The following is a 19,530-nucleotide window of genomic DNA, read 5'->3' on the forward strand; positions in this document are numbered from 1 at the left end:
TGTGTGCTATGTTATTTTAAGGGGACCGCAAATTTACACTGTTATACAAGCTGTACACTCACTACTTTACATTGTAGCAAAGGGTCATTTCTTCAGTGTTGTCACATTAAAAGAGATAATAAAATATGTACACAAATGTGAGGGTGTACTCACTTTTGTGAGATACTGTATGTTTTACTAAATATAATGGTGTCCCTGGCAATAACTATTATATTTGCTTCAGTTTATTTTGGAGTTTCTCACAATTTTTCTAAACCATAAAACGCACAAAATATGTTCTGATGTACTGTAGTGCAAAAAGTGAATCGGTAGGTCCTGACAAACTAAAAATCCATATTGTACTGGCTTTTATTATATTGAAAGGTTCTAAATGAGATTCAGTGTCAGAATGAACAGGCTGTATGTAATTCAACCTAGGAACAACTCGTTGCTGCTGTCTGCATGTTAGTCTGTGCTGTCATTAATATGTTCTAGTGATTGTGTTTGGCAGCCAATAGATGTCGGGTTTTTTTCATTCAACCAGCCGATTAAACAAAAGAAAATGGATTTGATTACCCCAGCCACACACTCAGTGTGGATGGGGGAATATTCCCCACCGAGTTTTTGTATTCTGTTAGCAGGGAGACTTGTAAATTAGATTATGAACTGTTGTCTTTTTATCAATTGTATTATACAGTATAATTACAGTAAAAATATTTAGTGTTTTTCTTGTGTATATTATACATGTTAGACTCTCTTAACTCCTGATGCAGATACTGTGCACTATGGAGGTTTTTACTAGCCCTGTGTTTACACCATTTCTAGGAGGCCGTTCAGAAGATGCTGGATGAAGCAGAGAGTCAGGTAAGATATTTGTCATTATCTGGGCCTGATGAAGAATACAAAGATAGTGATATTGCTTGGCCAATCTAAAGTGAAGCTCAACTAAGACTTTGTTTCATTTAAAGTGTGATAAGTTCCAGTCTGAGTTTCAGCACCTATTACATTCATAGAATTGGCTAATAAAAATAAAATAACAGTAAGAACACAAAGGTCAAACCCATTTTTATGGTTGTCATGTCTGTTTCCTCCGCAGTTAGAAAATGGTGGCACATGGCACAATCCAGAGGCACCAGACGGTTATGGCACAGAAAAAGACAGAGCTAATTGCCCGTTTTACCTCAAAACTGGATCCTGTAGATTTGGTGAAAGGTAATTGACAAAAACCTGTCAATGTTCATTATTGTAGAAGTTGTAAATATTCTTGAACTTTCAAAACCTTCTAAATTTATTTTTATGGACTCAAGGTGTCCCTGATCGCAGGCTCACCCTCAGAATAATTTAAACAAATCTTCAGATTTTTTTTAATAAGCCCAGTCATGACTCATGACTGGTTCTCTTTATGTAAAGCTGCAGGGTTTACCACGTTCTTTATCAGTGCACATTTACTTGAGGTTGCAGTTATTTTTTTTTATGTGTTTTTCTTTTTTCCTCACAAGAAGTTAAACCATTTACTAGAGTTTTTAACACTTTTGGCATTTAAATTCTAAGGCACTTTGATTTCAATAGATAGGGGATATAATAACCCACTTCTATTGGCAGGGCCTCCAGTAGCAAGATCATTGACCTGAAGCGTGGCACCTGCTGCAATTTTTACACATCTTATATTTTAATTTATTGATAATGCATCAGAGAGTGAGAATTCATGATGGGCTACAGATTTCAGTATGTGATTCAGCTCACTCAAGACAAATATAGGTTTAGGTGGACTTCCGTTTTAATTTATAAATGATAATCCCCATCGGCTTCTGCATCTTTCTGCCCTAATACACAGGTGTTCCCGCAAGCACTGCTTCCCCTCTTCAAGCCAGACCCTCCTTATCCGTAGCATGTTTATTACGTTTGGTATGGAGCAGTGCAGACGGGATGATTACGACACAGACGCCAGCTTGGAATATGGAGAAGAAGAAATTTACCAGCAGTTTTTAGAATTCTATGATGATGTTATACCTGAATTTAAGAGTGTTGGACAACTCATCCAGTTCAAGGTAATACTCCACATAATACTTTCATTCCAGGTCATTTCTGTTTTCCTTAAAGCGGAGTTCCAGTCCCCTAAACAATTTTTAGTTGAAGACGCCTGTAGCTTTGAAAAATCAAGTACATGAAGATAATCATACAGTCATAATGCATTTTGTTTTATTTTATTAAAAAAAAAAAAAAAAGGTTTTACTTATCTGATGTCAGAAGCAGGCAGGTTCCATTCTAGCTGTGGTCATCTGAAGCCCTCCCGCATTCATTTCCGGGATTTCTGTGCAGCTGGCTACCCAGTATGCACCCGGATTTTGCTCCTGCGCAGTAATATCACAGTGTGGCTCTCCCTCCTGTGCAATTACGTAATGCATCAGCTGTTACTGCGTCCCATTGCGCATGCTCTGTCCCAGTGCGCATGCGCAGTCAGTCTCTGATCTCAGCTGTATGTAAATTGTTGCTTAAGTCCGCCTATTCGCGTAATTTCTGGCCTGCAAATAACGCGATATTTCGTCCCTAGGCGATTCGCAAGGAGTTATGGGATACATCACGGTGCTATCCCAGAGGCCCTTGCAAATCGCCGAATGACATCATCGCCGAAGCGTCCGCCATTACAGCGGCGGACAAAAAAATAAAATAAAAGGTATTTGCGTTTAAAAAAAAAAAAGACTACGATTGTGAAATGTATTACTAAAGTCTGAATGATCTAAAGGGACTTAAAAAAATGGGTGGAACTCCACTTTAATAAAAGGAGTTTTGGAAATTCGAAAACCATTTTTAATTGTGGCCTGCAGGTGTCAGTCATGCAGCAACTACAGAATTTCCTGACTATGTTCTGTAAATAAAGAGTGTGTCAGTGCCTGTGCATTGACATTGTAATTTATATGCCCAGAATGTTAAAATAAGTTTAAATTGTTTGTTGAGCACTGACTTCCACTTTTCACCTTCAGCCCCGGTTCACACTTCTGCGTGTGCGGGGTTCGCATGTAATGTCGGAGCGCACTGCTCCGACATTACATGCGATCGGCTGTGCGGTGCGAGTTTAGCCATACAGTTTGTATGGCTAAATTCGCATCGCACCCGCAGCAAACACGCACAGGAGGCGCATCAGGATCGGATCGCACAGCGGTTCACACTTGTGCGATCCGATCCTGTGCGAACTGCACGATCGCACTGCGATATGCGATCAAACTGGGGGTGTCGTTAAGATTACATTGACACCCCCAGCGTATCGCATATGGCAGTGTGAACTGCCTGGGGTGCGTGTGCGATGCGGGAACAGGCTGCGAATTCGCAGCCTTCCCGCATCGCATAAGTGTGAACCGGCACTTAAGAGACTGCTTTTTTTTTTCACATTCATATCACAGGCTTCAAAGTTTGTCCAAGATCCCCCCCCCCCCCCCCCCCCGACCATATATTTTCAGAAAGCACCAAAACGAAATACATTTTTGAAAAATGGAACAATTTAATTTTGTATGTCCAATTTTTGTAGAAGTGTTTGTAAATTTTAGATTGTTAAAAAAATATGCATATAGATCCTAATTGGCACACACAATTTCAATATGATCTCAAAAACATTTACTGGATGTAGATCTCAACCTACATTAAATGTGTTTTACAAAAAAAACTTTACGACTTCATCTATTTAACATTATACACAGCATTTATACTGTGTGTATTTTATAAAAATATTTGTTTCTATATGTAAAATATATCATGTATATTTTTTTTCCTTTTTGTTTTCATTTAATTATATAATAATCAGAAGAAAACTGCCAAGCCAGGGATGAGACTAGGTGCAGGAGAGGACACTTGTCTCATCTCTGGAGGTTTTGTTCAGGGTATAAAATCTTTGTTTTTACAAATAAACATTTAACACGTGATGCCCAGGGACTCTGTGTTAGTAGAACAGATGTAACTGCCTTTGACACACACACACAGCTGTCTCTTTAATCTTTGTACAGAGTGCAAGGGACCATTCCTCTAGAATAGATTCATCAAATTCTGTGTGTAAATGTCAGCTTTATATACTCACCTCTGTAAACAGGCTTCTTCATCATATTGTAGGTAGAAAGGACAGTGAAAGGATCTACAAGCGCCATCTTCTGGATGTGCAAATATTACATAAAACTCATATGCAAATGTGATATTTACCTGGCCATAAAAAGGAAATATGTGTAAAATCCCTATATATTCCATTTAACTTTTTAGTTGGGAATTTAAAGTTTTTAGTAGGGAGCTGTTACTGAAACCACTAACTACAACCATATATTACTTTAAAGACCAACTCGAGCAATTCCAAAAAAAAACCTACCCCAGCAGTGCTCCTTAGTTTTTAACACTGTGGGATGAAGAATAGGGTGTACGACTTGCTCCTGTGCCCCCCCCCCCCCCCGTCAAAGAGGCACCCCAACTGTCTTTTAGTTCTGTGTAGGCCAGGTCTTCAAACTATGGCCCTCCAGTTGTTCAGGAACTACAATTCCCATCATGCATTGTCACATCTGTGAATCTCAGAGTTTTACAATGCCTCATGGGATGTGTAGTTCCGCAACAGCTGGAGGGCCGTAGTTTGAGGATCACTAGTTTAGGCCATTGGTCCTGTATTGTACTTGATATGTGACTGCTGCTCAGAGCATCTTAGAAAAAATGGTTTTGGGGGGACCGACGGCACAGCTGGATCTTGCAACCTTCAGAATAAGGATGTTTTTTTTTTTTTTTTTTTTTTTTTTTTTTGTAATTCCTGGAGTTGAGCTTTAAATGCAGCAGTAGAAAAGCTCATATACTGTCTGGTGCCTTATTGTCTGAAAATGGTGTCTGTTCTTACCTGCTCCACTAGGCCATTTAAGGTCTCAATGCATGATGACAGAGGTGTGTGTTTATATATACATAAATACACAGATGTCTATATGATTACATCTATCCTTCTGATTTCTACTTTGAATTTTGTACTTGAGTTGTTTAGTTCCAGTTCTACAGATGTCACTTCTTTAGTATTTGTTGTTTGTTTCACTGTGACAGCTTGACAGATGAATTATTTAAGAACTGTTTCCCCATTCTTCTCTGGAAGTTTGATCAAAAGACCCTGAAAGATTTTTGGCAGGCAAGGCAATGTGCCATTAGGTAGTGACGGTACTGTGGTCCTGCCTCATCTCTGGACAAGGCCACCGACTCCTCACTGTGATTCCTTGTAAATCAATAGCAACTAGAAAATCAAACAGAATATGTTGGAGATGTGTCTCTAAAACACTTTACATCACATGTACCTGAAAAATAGGATCTACACTCTTACTAACTGGCAGCATTAACAAGATACAATGGCAGCAATTGTTTAATTATTTTGTTAGCGATATTTGAGGTCACTACTGTCTTCAAATTTTAGGTCATTCTGCTGCAGTTAGAAAATGCATTACTTACCTTCCATTCGGTTCAGCTCACTCATACGAGTCATCAGATTCCATTCATTGTGAGCAATGGAAAGTCCTGTGTAAGCCATGAGTCATGGATTCTGTGCCATATGCGCTCAGGGACACCTCCATACCCAGAAGTATTGGATCTTCTGAACGGAGTGGAAGGGGCCGGGGAACAGTCTTAGCTAAATAACACCTACAGGTATATCTTAAAAAATTTGAATATCAAAAAGTTTATTTTAGTATTTCAATTCAAAAGATGCGTTATACACAGTGATATATTTCAAGTTTTTTTTTTTTTTTAATTCTGTATTTCAGAAAATTGGAATATTACGCAAGACAATAAAAAAAGTATTTTTAATACAGAAATGTTGGCTTACTGTAAAGTTTGTCCCTGTACAATATAGTATACACTCAATACTTGGTCGGGGCTCCTTTTTGCATGAAATACTATATCAATGTGGCGTGGCATGAAGGCGACCATCAGCCTGTGGCACTGTTGAAGTATTTGGAAGCCCAGTTTTCTTTTATAGAGGCTTTCAGCTCGTTTGCATTGTTGGGTCTGGTGTCTCATCTTCCTCTTGACAATAACCCACATATTCTCTATGGGGTTTAGGTCAGGCGCGTTTGCTGGACAATTTTTTAATTATAGTTTTGTATTCCTTTACTTTACAAGTACATGTAAAAAGGCAATCAAATTCCAAATATTACAAAATCATAATTTCTCTTGCAAATCCTAAGGACCCCCCTCCCCCCATGTCCCCATCCCCCCCCCCCCCATATCTATTCCACTCCGGAATCGCAGTCCTACTTCTCCTTTCTCGGAAAATTAGCAAATTCTACTCTTTAATCACTCCCCTATTCTTTCCATAAATCTATATATTCTCTAGTTTTTTTAAATCAGTTCATTTTTCCACTTATTTGAGAAGCAATCTTCTTCTTCTTTGTCTCTACTACACAAATACTCCATCTCGTATATGTATTCTACTCTGTCATACCATTCCTTTACAGCAGGTGCTTCTATTTCAATCCATTTTTTGGGATAGTCCCCTTTGCTGCATTAAGCAGGTTTGGGACTATCAAATTTCTATATTGTTTTAAAGATCTATTTGTTCTTTGGAATAGACATGTCCAGGGGTCATCCATAATAATCTCTTCTTTAATTGTATTGCTAAATTGTATCTTTAACCAAAACTCGTGAATCTTGGGACATTCCCACCAGACATTAATCATTGTGCCCACCCACCATCTGGCATCCTAGCCAGCACAGATTTGACTTCACTGGCTGACAGCTATGTGCTATGACCGGTGTTATATACCATCTCGAAAGGAACTTATACTTCAACTCAATGGTGTTTTGTCTTTAGCGGTGCAATGTGCAGCTCTCAGCACGAATCTCTCCTCGTGCTCATCTAACCAAATCCTATTTCTCTCTCCCAATTTTCTATAAAGGTAAGTGTCCTCATTCCCACCAGCTCCGTTTACATCTTATATGCCTGAGACAAACTAGGTCTTATTTTTATTGATGGATTAGAGTTTTTCCACAAGGTTCATCTCTTTTTCTGATGGGTTGGGGCAAACAACTTACAAAGTGTTTTTAATTGCATGTAACTCTAGTAATTTAGTCTCAGCTTTCCCATTGTGTCAAAATCATGAAATTATTTAATTTTCCCCATAATGTGTAATTTCTTTTAATCCCAAATCTCCTATCCCACCACCAAACTGTTTCTCCATTCCAGGTATAAAATATGTTGTGCCTACTAATAGTCATAACAGAGAGTTGTATTTTTCCACTTGGCCTGCCTATATAGCATATCCCAGGTCTTGTACACCGCTCTCGTTATTTCATGTGTATCTTCGTGCAATTCCCTATATTTTGATGGAACCCAAATGTTCCTATCCAGTTGTGATCGGTTTAACCTGATTTCCAACATGACTTATTTTGTTTTTTATTTTTTGGTCTATTCTATCATCTGTGATATTAGTGCTGCTATATGGTATCTTCTGCTGTCCAGTGCCACTACTCCCCCAGGTCCAGGGCCGATCCTAGGGTAACAGACGCCTGGGTGCAGAAATATTTATGGCGCCCCCCGTGTGGGCGTGGTCATCTTACTAACTCCTCCCCTTTCCTAATGGGACCTGGAGGGGGTCTCTCCAAGGAACACAGAGAGGGCCTCTGTTAGAGAGTCTGTTAGAAAGAGCCTCCACCAGGCCCCATTAGAGACTACAATGGGGTTGTATCATGGGACCTGGAGGGGGGTCTCTCGAACAGAGGTCATCTCTGTGTGTATTTTAAAGTCTATGTTAGAAAGACCCCCCACCAGGCCCCATTAGAGACTACAACGGAGTCTAATGGGACCTGGAGGGGGGTTTATCTTACAGAGGCCCTCTCTGTGCCTATTGGAGAGTCTCTGATAGAAAGAGTCCCCTCCATCCCCGATGAGAGACTACATTAGAGTGTCACCGAACAATAGAAAAATAAACAATATTATATTAATAAATAGCACTTTGATGCCCAGGCCCAAGACTAGAAGACTTCACTTACCTTAAATAATGGGTACTGGGGCTGGCTGCTGGTCCTGGGGCCTGGCTTCTGGGACTGGGTCCTGGCTTCTGGGGCTTTGCTGCTGGTCCTAAGGTCTGGCTGCTGGGGCTGGCCTGCTGGTCCTGGGGTCTGGCTGCTGGTCCTGGTTTTTGGGGCTAGACTGCTGGTCCTGTATTCCGGCTGCTGGTCCTGGGGTCTGGCTGCTGGGGCCTTGGGGCTGGCTTCTGGTCCTGATTCTTGGCTGCTGGTCCTGATTCTTGGCTGCCTGTCCTGATTCCTGGCTCCTCTGTGGTGTGCCGGTCTCTGTGGTATGCTGGGCCTTTGGTGCCAGTCTCTGTGGTATGCTGACTCTGTGGTGCCGGTGGTGCTGGGCTCTGTGGTGTGCTGGGCTCTGTGGTGTGCTGGGCTCTGTGGTGTGCTGGGCTCTGTGGTGTGCTGGGCTCTGTGGTGTGCTGGGCTCTGTGGTGTGTTGGGCTCTGTGGTGTGCTGGGCTCTGTGGGCTCTGTGGTGTAAAGCTCTTGTGTGATATCTCAGCGGGGCTGCGGCTGTCACTGTGAGAATGGCGCCTCCATAGTCCCGGCTCACAGGCGAAGTGATATCAAATGCACTCCGCCTGTGAGAGGATGAGCCGTACAGAGAAAGCAGGCGGCTGCAGTAGAGAGCAAAGCCGCTGCTTCCTCTGTACGGCTCCTCCTCTCCAGGGCTGGTGCAAGGATTTTTGGCGCCCTAGGCAAAATAGAAATTGCCGCCCCCCCCCCCCCCCCCCCCCATATGCTCGTGAATGTGCGGCACAATGCGCATTATTAGTACACATACACTTCCATAAGCCTAAAATATTTTACTATGCATTAAACTTCAGTCTAAGTTACAGTCAGAGCATGTAATGTACACTACACATACACTTCCATAATTGTAATGTGACATCACCATCATGTTTTGGAAGTGTATGTGTAGTGTACTACATAAGAGGCAACATAATGCCTCCTAAGTTACCTATAATAAGGGATATTACACTTTACTTATAACACCCCTACCCCTTAGCAGAGTCCTGTGAATTTGTGTGTGTTTGGGAAAAGGGGGGCTAGGTCTGATTAGTGAACTATAAGCCCTTTACTGCCAACCTCTCCCTGAGAATGCTAGTTAGATGGCGTTATGCTGACCCACTATCTAATACATTCTGACCTCAAACATGTCATGTATGTCAGGAAAGTCTGCTAGAATTCACATACCACAATCTGTATACCTCCACTGAATCAGAACAATGCAGTCAGCATCCCAACCAAGCAACTAGCATTTTCAGAAAAAAAACAGCAATGACAGCCTCCCTGTTTCATGTTAGGTTTCCTATAACTTGCCTATTGTTAACTTGAATTGGTAATAAAAGAGCATTTTTTGTTGCACTGAAGAAGCTTTTTAGGAATAATGTATTTTTCCCTATCTCTGTGTAACACATAACTGACACCCTGTCCCTGCATTTCCACCCCCCCCCCCTTCTAAAAATCCATGCTATCAGTCTGTATGAAGCAATATCTCCTCTGCTACAATACCATCACCCACATATCGGCTGTAGGACTCTGAAGCTGTTTCCTCCCACCTTTCAGTAACAGAGGGCAGTAGCTCAGCTTGGGTCCTCCATGCTGCTAGTCACTTCTAGGGATTCTGCCAGTCAGTTCTCTGCAGCTCTGTCCCTCCATAGGACACACATGGCTGACTGTAGAGGTTAGAAGGAGGCTGCTGGCATGTGGGGAGGGGGCGGGGGAGCAGGGATTGCACACACTTTTTTTTTTCATCCTTTCATAGCCAATATACTGAATTTCTCTGCCCTTTGGAAACAAACTACAGGAGGCTCTGCCCTCACTCTGCAGTCTGCACACACTCACTTCTGTACTCAGGAGCTGTTCTCTATGGCTGTCCTCCTCTCTTCCGCCCACAGGATGCTATCAGGGGAGAGGGAGAGCAGTCTCCTCCCTTGGGCAGAGCTGGGAACTCCGTAGCTGCTGGACAGTAATGACACTTCTGTAAGGGAGGAAGCTTCAGAACAGAGCGGCTCCAGTGCGCCCCTCCCCCTTCATGTAATTCTCCGCCCACCACACCGGCCCTGCCTGTCTTCCTCCCCCACTGTCGCCCCTCCCTTCAGCTCACAACTACAAAAGATATAGCAGGGAGCTCCGAGACTGCAGTGAGAGACTTGCGGCCGGGAGAGGATAGTGCGCCCCCCATCAGGCGGCGCCTGGGCGCACTGCACCCTAAGCACCCGCCTCGGACCGGCCCTGCCCAGGTCTTCTCTCTACTATTAGCTGAATGCTGCACCCTAGGTTTTTTTCCCCCCTGCCATATCCATTTTAGCAACATTGTTCTTATTGTGTTCAAATATGCCAGTGGAAAAGCAAAAGGTAGCTTTTGAAATCTGTATAGTATCTTGGGCAAAACTATAATTTTAAACCTATTTATTCTGCCCAACCAAGAGATTGGACGAGTCGATATTTTCCTAATGTTTATCTCCTCTAACAATGGGATGTAATTGGCAAGGTAAAAATTGTCAGATAAGGGTGTTTATTAGGGATGCACCGAATGTTCGGCGGCCAAAATTATTCGGCCGAAAATAGCCAAAAAAAGCACTTTCGGTGTTCGGCCGAATAAGTAAATAGGCCGAATAAATTTTGCCGAACAAATTTATTGCCGCTATCGCGGTATCGTGGTTATTAACATGGCCCGATATCGTCGTGGTGGGTGCACGGTGTATTCTGACTGGTCTGGGCCGCCGTATCTGTGTCTCATCGGCTCCTCCTGCTGTCTGTCACGGTCACCCACACTGTCTGCTACTGGCCGAGCCGAGGCGAGCGGCTGCCAGTTGGTTTGGAGCAGTGTGGGTGGGAGGGCTTGTGGGGCGGAGGCGGAGCCAGCGCACGAGAGCGGCGGAGTCGGACTCGGCGGAGCAGCTTCAGGCACCACGTGACAGCACCACGGCAAGACACAGTGACACCGGACCGCCGGTGAGTTAGTTTATGATGACTCGATAGCGGTTCATACTATGATGACACCTATTATTCATTTTCCTGTTATGTCTTATCTGCCAAATAATTTGCCATTATGCCCAGCCATTTTTGGGATTTGTGCAGTTTGTGCACCTCTGCCAGGCAGCATAGACAGTCACTGACTGGAGTGTGATTGTAAAGCAGTGTGGGGAACTACTAAGTGCACAGAAATCACTGCAAATCCCAGACTGCATCAATGTTAATCTAGGCTCAGGGCCCATTACATTAACAGAGGACAACACAAATGCACCTGCATTTCATTACATTTCCGCACATTTATGTGTATTGCTATGGGCACTTCTATGCATTTTTATACATGTGTTTTTTTTTTAAAGGTATATTTCCTAAGACTCAACTGTTGTAGGCAAGAGGTTTGTTGCCTTTATGCACATTTATGTGTGTTCTTGTATGCAAACGTCTGCATAAAATCACACATCTCTGGAACACAGATACAGTGCTCTGGTGTGAACATGACACATAGAAAACAATACCGTGAGCTTTTCCACAATATCGGCAAAATAAATGGAAAAAATGCGAAACACCGCGTTCGGTATTCGGCCTTCGGCCAAGCATTTCATTATTATTCGGCTTCGGCCAAGAATTTCATTTCGGTGCATCACTAGTGTTTATCCCTAAATATTTTAACTTGGATTTAGCCCAAGTAAATGGAATTTCCTTCTGCAGAGTCTGCTCTTCTTCTTCTTCCTTTTTTTTTTTTTTTTTTTTTAAATTTCAATATTTTGAATTTTTGATTTAATTGGGTGTATCTTAAAGTTCGACAATTCCCCATATCTCTTTAATTCTTTGAAAATATTTGGGAGGTTTATTCTAGGGTTGCTAATATGAAACAAAACATCATCCGCATATGCTGCTATTTTATGTTCTTCCTGACCAAGCGAACAGGGGCATAAGAGGACATCCCTATCTTGTCCTGTTAAACATCCTAAACCATGGTGATAATATTACCGTTTACTTTTACAGATGCAGATGTTTTTTTTTTTTTTTTTTTTGTATAGGGCTCCCATCCATTGATTCATCTTGGGTCCAACACCCAAGTTCTTTAGTGTTTCTGCCATGATTTCCCAGTCCACCCTATCAGTAGCTTTTTCAGCATCGATTGATAACTAAAGGGCCGGGACATCTCGTTCTTTAGACTTATGTAACCGCAATTTGGTTATAATCCTATTACCTTTCCCTTCTCTTCCTGGGATAAATCCTGTCTGATCTGCATATATCCACTCTGCCATCAAATCATTCAATCGCGCCGCCAAAATTTTTGCATATAATTTTGTATCTGTATTTAACAATGCTATTGGCCTATAACTAGAGCACAAGGTTGCATCTTTCCCATCTTTGGGTATAACAAATATATGGCCCTGCAATGATTTTACTCTCATCTCCCCCTTTTCACCTTTCTCATTCATATAAGAGCAGAGTTTCAGAACCAGTGTTTCCTTAAACTTCCTATAATAAATAGTGGTATAACCGTCCGGACCAGGGCTTTTTCCCGTAAGGGTATGTTTTAAGGCATCCCTAACTTCTTTTTGAGATATTGGTGCCTCCTAAGGCTGTTAATTTTTCAATTGTTATTTTAGGGAGCTTGGAGTTCTGTATATATTCTACGATCTTTTTTTTTCTACATTGTTCATTTTCAGGCGTTCCCTTTTGACGGACTGTATATAAGGTTTTATAGTAATTTTGGAATGCACTAGCTATTTCTGTAGTTGAGTATACCATTTTCCCTTTGCTATTCTTTATTTTTTCTATATAGTTGTTTGATTTTTTACTTTTTAATAATCTTGCAAGATATTTTCTAGGTTTAAATCCCCCATTTATATCTTTCCTTTGCCACTCTATTAAAGAATTGTCTGGTTTCTTCTCCTAGCAGTTCTATTAATTTATCTCTTAGCACTAAAACCTTTTGTGTTTTGGCATCTAGGATCTTTTCATGTTCCTCCTCCTGGTTGCTGGCCAATCAAGCACAGTGATATCATGATAATTAAACCAGGTATTGGTACTTTTGGCAATGTGGGCAGGTGCCAAGTCCCGCTGGAAAATGAAATCCGCATCTCCATAAAGCTGGTCAGCAGAGGGAGCATGAAGTTCTCTAGAATTTCATGGTACAGGGCTCTGCTGACTTTGGACTTGATAAAACACAGTGGACCAACACCAGTAGATGACACAGCTCCCTAAATCACTGACTGCAGAAACTTCACACTGGACCTCCTGTAACTTGGGATTCTACCCTCTCCACTCTTACTCCAGACTCTGAGACCTTGATTTTCAAATGAAATGAAAAATTCTGTAATGGTACTTGGTTTAATGATCATGGTATCACTTGGCTTTATTGGCCAGAAAATTCGCCTGAACTTAACCCCATATGGCGCTTTTCCACTGCATGGAACCGAACAGTTTGGCTCGCTTTTGTGCTTTTCCACTGCTGGCACCGCATGGTATGGTGTAGGAACGGTTCGGTACGGTACGGCGGCACTTTTCCACTGCATGGAACCGAATGGTACGGCTCTCAAAAACAGTACCACCTCGATTGTGGTTCCAAGAGGTACCATACCCGTAACCATATTCCACAATACTTTGCATGCAGTCACTACTAGCCACTGATTGCTCAGAGAATCCCACCCACTTAACTTTAGTGCTACTTTAGTGGAAAAGCAAACCGTACCGAACCAACAGTGGAAAAGCAAACCGGGCCAAGCAGGGCCGAGTAGAGCCGAGCCGGTACTTGCAGTGGAAAAGTGCCAATAGAGAATCCATGGGGTATTGTCAAGAGGAAGATGAGACACCAGACCTAACAATGCAGATGAGCTGAAAGCCACTATCAAAGACACCTGGGCTTCCATAACACCTCAGCAGTGTCACAGGCTGATCGCCTCCATGCCACACCGCATTGAGGCAGTAGTTCATGCAAAAGGAGCCCCAACCAAGTATTGAGTTCATACTATACTGTACATCAGTGGCTCTCAACTCCTGTCCTCAGGACCCACTAACAGGCCAGATTTTTATTATTACCTTGGGGCGATGCAGACTAGAATATTGCAATGACAATGATATCCCCTGTGATGTATTTCAGTTATCTTGCAAACCTGGCCTGTTAGTGGGTCCTGAGGGCAGGAGTTGAGAACCGCTGCTGTACATGTGCATACTTTTCAGTAAGCCAACATTTCTGTATTAAAAATCCTTTTTCTCTTTTGTTCATTGATGGACACAGCTCCTGTCATTCTTGACTATTGGGTTATACTGCCCCCTACAGGAGTAGGACACCAGGCAGAAAATATAGGGTATACGCCCTCTTCCTGCTGTAGTCAGGAGTAAGACCTAGTTCCTTGCTGGGATCTTTGGTCCTGGCAAAATTTTTTAGATAGAAAATTTTTTCCTCCTGGATTTTTCCTGTGAGATCTACTATCAACTGCCAGACTGGGCGACGGGCTGAATAATCTAGATTCAGTGGTCATTCCCGTCTGGCCAGCCAGCACGCGTGCAGGCCTAAACTGCGCGCTAGGTTGGCCGCGACCTAGGCCCACTGAACGGGGGGGCTGGCCCTGTGAGTTAAACGCCTTGCGAGGTCGCATACGACCTGGCTTGGCCTGAGTCGAAGTGTTTCTCCTGGCTAACATTTTGTTGGAGAGGAGGATATGTCTGCAGTGGTGCCCACCTGGTTTCTGGTGTGGTGAGTAGCTGTCCCCCCTTCCATATAAACTGGGGCTGTTTGGGTGGTATGGTTACTGGCCTGGGATGGGGGCCCTCCCTCGGCCTCCCCCCCCCCCCCCTTCCACATACATTGGGGCTGTTTGGGTGGTCTGGTCACCGTCCTGGGAGGGGGCAGGGTGCTAACTGCCAATGGGGGCCGGGGGTGCGCTGCCCAGATGATTGACTGTAGGGGCGGGGGGTTTATACCTAGTGGGGGCCCCTGCCTGTCTTTAAGGACCCGGCTGACTGGAAGGCGGAGGCTGTGGCCCGCACTATGTACACCTTAGCTGGTTTGGCAAGGAGGCCGGTATTTAACGTTGCCCTGGTGTCGCAAACTCTGACCGAGTGGGCTAAGCTCCTACGCCATGACCTGGAGGGAGAACAGCTCCCTCCTCCCCTGCCTATGCTGAGCTGGCGGACCAGCTGGTTCAGGGGCTGCAGTTTATCTATGATGCCTCTTTAAATGCGGCTCCTCTGATGACTCGTCTCTGTTTTGGCGGTGGCCCTTCAGCGTGTCTTTTGGCTCAAATTCTGGTCTGCGGACCATACTTCTAAAAAGTCCTTGACTTATCTTTCCTTTCAAGGAGATCGCCTGTTTAGAGTGACCCTGGATGGCATCATTAAAGGTCTCACGGGGGAAGAGTACCTTTCTTTCTCAGGCTATTAAGGGCAAGAATCCTCGTCCTAAAAGTGGACCTTCCTTTTCGGCTCATACATTTTTTTGTCCCTCAGGGTCGACTGACAAGGGCTCGACGCATTTCAGGGCCTCCTCTGGCGGATCCAAAGGAACATGGTCTGGCAAGCCCAGAGCAGGCTTCTCCAGACCCGCAGACAAGGCTCCTTCAGTATGAAGGTGTGCCTTCACCCATATTGGGGGTGGGGGAGAAGTCTTGGCTGATTTCCGCACCTGTGGACTTCACGGGTACAAGACAAGTGGGTCCACAAAGTAATTTGGCCTGGCTACAAGACCGAGTTTCGCTCTTGTCCCCAAGCAAGGTTTTTTTCCTTCTAACTCGCACCTGTCCCCAGACCGGTTACAGGGTCTGTTTGGGGCGGTACAAGACCTGTTACTTCAAGGGGGGATTGTCCTGGTTCTGACTTTGGAAAGTTTTTAGGGTTTTTACTCAAACCCGTTCAGTCCCCAGGAAGGAAGGCGTGTCCAAACCTGGACCTCAAGGTGCTAAACTGCTTTGTGCGGATACAGAATTTCTGAATGGAATCCATTCGAACGGTGGTGGCATCCCTGCGCCATGGGGATTTCCTCTCCTTTATCAAGGATGCCTATCTTCACATTCCAATGTGTGCCAGTCACCAGTGTTTTCTCCACTTTGCTGTGGAGAAAATGATCAGTTTGTGACGTTACCCTTTGTTCTCACCTCTGCTCCTCGGGTCTTCATGAAAGTGTTGGCTCTGGTGCTAGCCTTGCTACGCCAATGGGGATCGGGGTACTGGGCTACTTGGACGATCTCCTTCTGCGAGCAGAGTCTCCTCCTGCTCTGGTGGAAAAACTGGAGTTTACAATATGAACTCTGCGGGAGTTTGGCTGGATTCTGAAATTTCAAAAGTCTGCCCTGGTTCCGTCAGCAAAGCTGGACTATTTGGGCCTTACTCTGGACTTGGCCGTAGCCAGAGTGCTCCTTCCTCTGGTCAAACTCCAGAAATTGCAGACTGCAATTCACCTCCTGCTGTCCAACAAACGGTCATCCCTCCAGACTTGCATACTGGGTGGTGGGCCTGATGGTATCTACCATTGAGGCGGTCCCGTTTGCACAGTTCCATACGCGTTCTCTGCAAAGGGAGATTCTGACCAAGTGGGACTGCAGTCTCTGGACAATCGGATCCGGCTAAGTCGGGGAACGATGGAGTCCCTGATATGGTGGCTTAGTTCTCCGGCACTTCAGCTGGGCAAATCCTTCCTCTCCTTGTATTGGACAGTGGTCACCACGGATGCCAGCCTGTCCTGCTCGGGAGGTGTCCTCGGCAAGCATTCTGCTCATGGGATCTGGACACTGGAAGAGTCCAGACTAATAATGTCCTGGAACTCCGAGCGATCAGACTGGTGTCTGGATCATTGGACAGATAGACTTCAGGGATGCTCGGGCGCATTCAATCGGAAAATGTCAAGGCCGTGACTTGTATATCACCAAGGGGGCACAAGAAGTGCCCTGGCATCTCTGGAGGTAGCCGGCATTCTAAGATGGGCAGAATGGTTAGTTCCAGCCCTCTCCACTGTACACATTCCCGGGGTGGAAAATTGTCAGGCGGATTACCTCAGTCGGCAGGTGTTGAACCACGGGGAGTGGTCCCTTCATCCGGAGGGGTTTCATCAGCTGTGCCTCCTGTTGGGCACCCCCGAGGTGGATCTGTTGGCTGTCGGCTCAGCAGAAAGGTGCAGAGGTTTGTGGCTCGGTCAAGGGATCCACTAGCGGACGCCACAGATACGCTGGTGGCCCCGTTGAGTCAGTATCCTCTGATCTACACCTTCCCTCCTCAAGCTTCTGCCCAGATGTCTACGCAGGATCGAGGCAGAAGGAATTATGGTCATCTTAGTGGCCCCCGGACTGGCCTCGCTGGGCTTGGCACGCCGATCTGGTGTGGCTGGTCGTCAACGTTCCTTGGAAGCTTCCTCTCAGGGAAGGATCTGCTGTCGCAAGGACCGATCTTCCATCCTGCTTTACAGTCACTGGCTTTGACAGCCTAACTGTTAAATGCCAGGTGCTGAAGAATAGAGGTTTGTCGTTGATTTCTACATTGTTAGAAGCTAGGAAATCTACTTCGTGGAAGATCTACCATCGTACGTGTGAGTCGCTTGCGGTTCATCCTCGCTCCTTCTCGGATGTTTACCTGCCTCCAACGGGGGGTTGAACAGAAATTTGCCTTGAGTACCATCAAGGGCCAGGTATTGGCCTTGGCAGTCTTTTTCCAATGACCTTTGGCCACACACTCCCTGGTGTCTGACATTTGGTTCCTCCAGTACTGGCTCAGTTTGCCTCCTTGGGATCTTAATTTAGTGCTTTCAGCTCTACAGAAGCCTCCCTTTGGAAAAATCTGGGAGATTCCCCTGCTTATGCTGTCCCAGAAGGTGGCCCTTTTGGTGGCTATCACCTCTGCATGCAGGGTGTCGGAACTGGCAGCGCTATCCTGTCCTTCACCTTATCTGGTGATTCACCCCTTTGCCCCTGTCTGTCATTATTTCCTAAGGTCGTCTCTGACTTTCATTTTAATGAAGACATTGTGTTGCCTTCCCAGGCCTAAACATCTGAACAAAATTGCCTTGCATGCCTTCGATGTGGTCCAGACAATTGGGGTGTACCTGGCAGCTATGGAGTCTTTCTGGAAGCCAGACTCTATTTGTGCTCACGGATGGACCTCGCAAAGGGTTGTTTGCTTCCTCTGCGACCATTTTCAGACGGATCAGACAGATGGTGGTTCAGGCCTATTCCTTCAGGGGTCAGGTTCCTCCTTTCTATGTCAAGGCACACTCTACTAGGGCGCTTAGTGCCTCCTGGGCCTTCCGTCATCAAGCGTCAGTGACGTAGGTGGTCGTCGGTGCACACTCTTACAAAGTTTTATATGGCCGCAAAGGCTGCTGTTTAGAGGACATGCGCCTCTTTGAGGGTGTATTGTTTTTTGCAGGTGGGCTCTAGTTGTTTTGTTGAGCCCCTGTTGCCTGGTTGGCTAATTTTAGCCTTGGTTATTTTTTGTTTCCCACCCCTCATGTTTAACACTGCTTTGGGATGTCCCAATGGTTAAGAATGCCCTCAATAAAATGCACCTGTGTTCATTGTCCATACCATACTACTGCCCATACTATAACCCCACTGCCACCATGGGCCACTAGATCCATAACGTTGACATAAGCAACCGCTCATCCACACAACGCCATACATTCGGTGTGCCATCTGCCCTGTACAGTGAAAACCGGGATTCATCTGGGAAGAGGACACCTGTCCAAAGTGCCAGATGCCATCGAATGTGGGTATTTGCCCACTCAAGTCGGTTACAATGACGAACGGCAGTCAGGTCGAGACCCTGATGAGGACGACGAACATGCAGATGAACTTTCCTGAGACGGTTTCTGACACTTTTTTGCAGAAATTCTTTATTAAAGAGGAAGTAAACCCTCCTCAGGAAGTTGTACCTATAGGTAAGCCTATGATAAGGCTTACCTATAGGTACTGTAAATATCTCCTAAACATGTACGGTTTAGGAGATATTTACCTTTAATGCAGCCAGTGACGTCACTGGCGCATGCGCTCTGAAGGAACGGCTGATCGTGCCGTTCCTTCAGAGCCCCGTGCCGTGACCGTCGGCTCCCGCGCGCGTGCGCGGGAGTGACGTCACCGCGGCTCCGGCCAATCAGATGGCCGGATGCCGCGATCCCGGAAGACGGGCGACTGAACATGTCGCCCATCATACAGGTAAGAGAGCGGCACGGCGGGGGCTCGTTCTAAGGCAAGTATTTCATAATGAGCTAGTATGCGATGCATACTAGCTCATTATGTCTTTCTCTTGCAGGTTGTAAAAAAAAAAAAAAAAATTTCTGAACGAGTTTACAACCTCTTTAATGCAAATTGTTGCAAAAGCTGTCCGGGTGGCTGGTCTCAGACAATCTTGGAGGTGAAGATGCTGGATGTGAAGGTCCTGGGCTGGTGTGGTTACACGTGGTCTGCGGTTGTGAGGCCGGTTGGATGTACTGCCAAATTCTCTCTCTGAAACACCTTTTTGGAGACCGCTCATGGTAGAGAAATTAACATTCAATTCATGGGCAACAGCTCTGGTGGACATTCCTGCAGTCAGCATGCTAATTGCACGCTCCCTCAAAACT

The 19,530-nt window shown here is 44.9% G+C and overlaps 1 protein-coding gene across 1 annotated transcript in view; it reads left to right on the forward strand.

The window, feature by feature from the left end:
* Window positions 1-19,530, forward strand: part of ZRSR2 (zinc finger CCCH-type, RNA binding motif and serine/arginine rich 2) — a 61,975-nt gene that overhangs the window by 17,380 nt on the left and 25,065 nt on the right. The window contains exons 6-8 of the mRNA XM_082246526.1: window positions 805-843; window positions 1,076-1,191; window positions 1,814-2,027. Coding sequence (XP_082102652.1) covers window positions 805-843; window positions 1,076-1,191; window positions 1,814-2,027 — 369 coding nt within the window. The remainder of the gene's footprint in view (window positions 1-804; window positions 844-1,075; window positions 1,192-1,813; window positions 2,028-19,530) is intronic.

The sequence above is a fragment of the Pelophylax lessonae genome (genome assembly GCF_965119305.1).
Source record: "Pelophylax lessonae genome assembly, chromosome: 2".
Classification (NCBI taxonomy): Eukaryota; Metazoa; Chordata; class Amphibia; order Anura; family Ranidae; genus Pelophylax; species Pelophylax lessonae.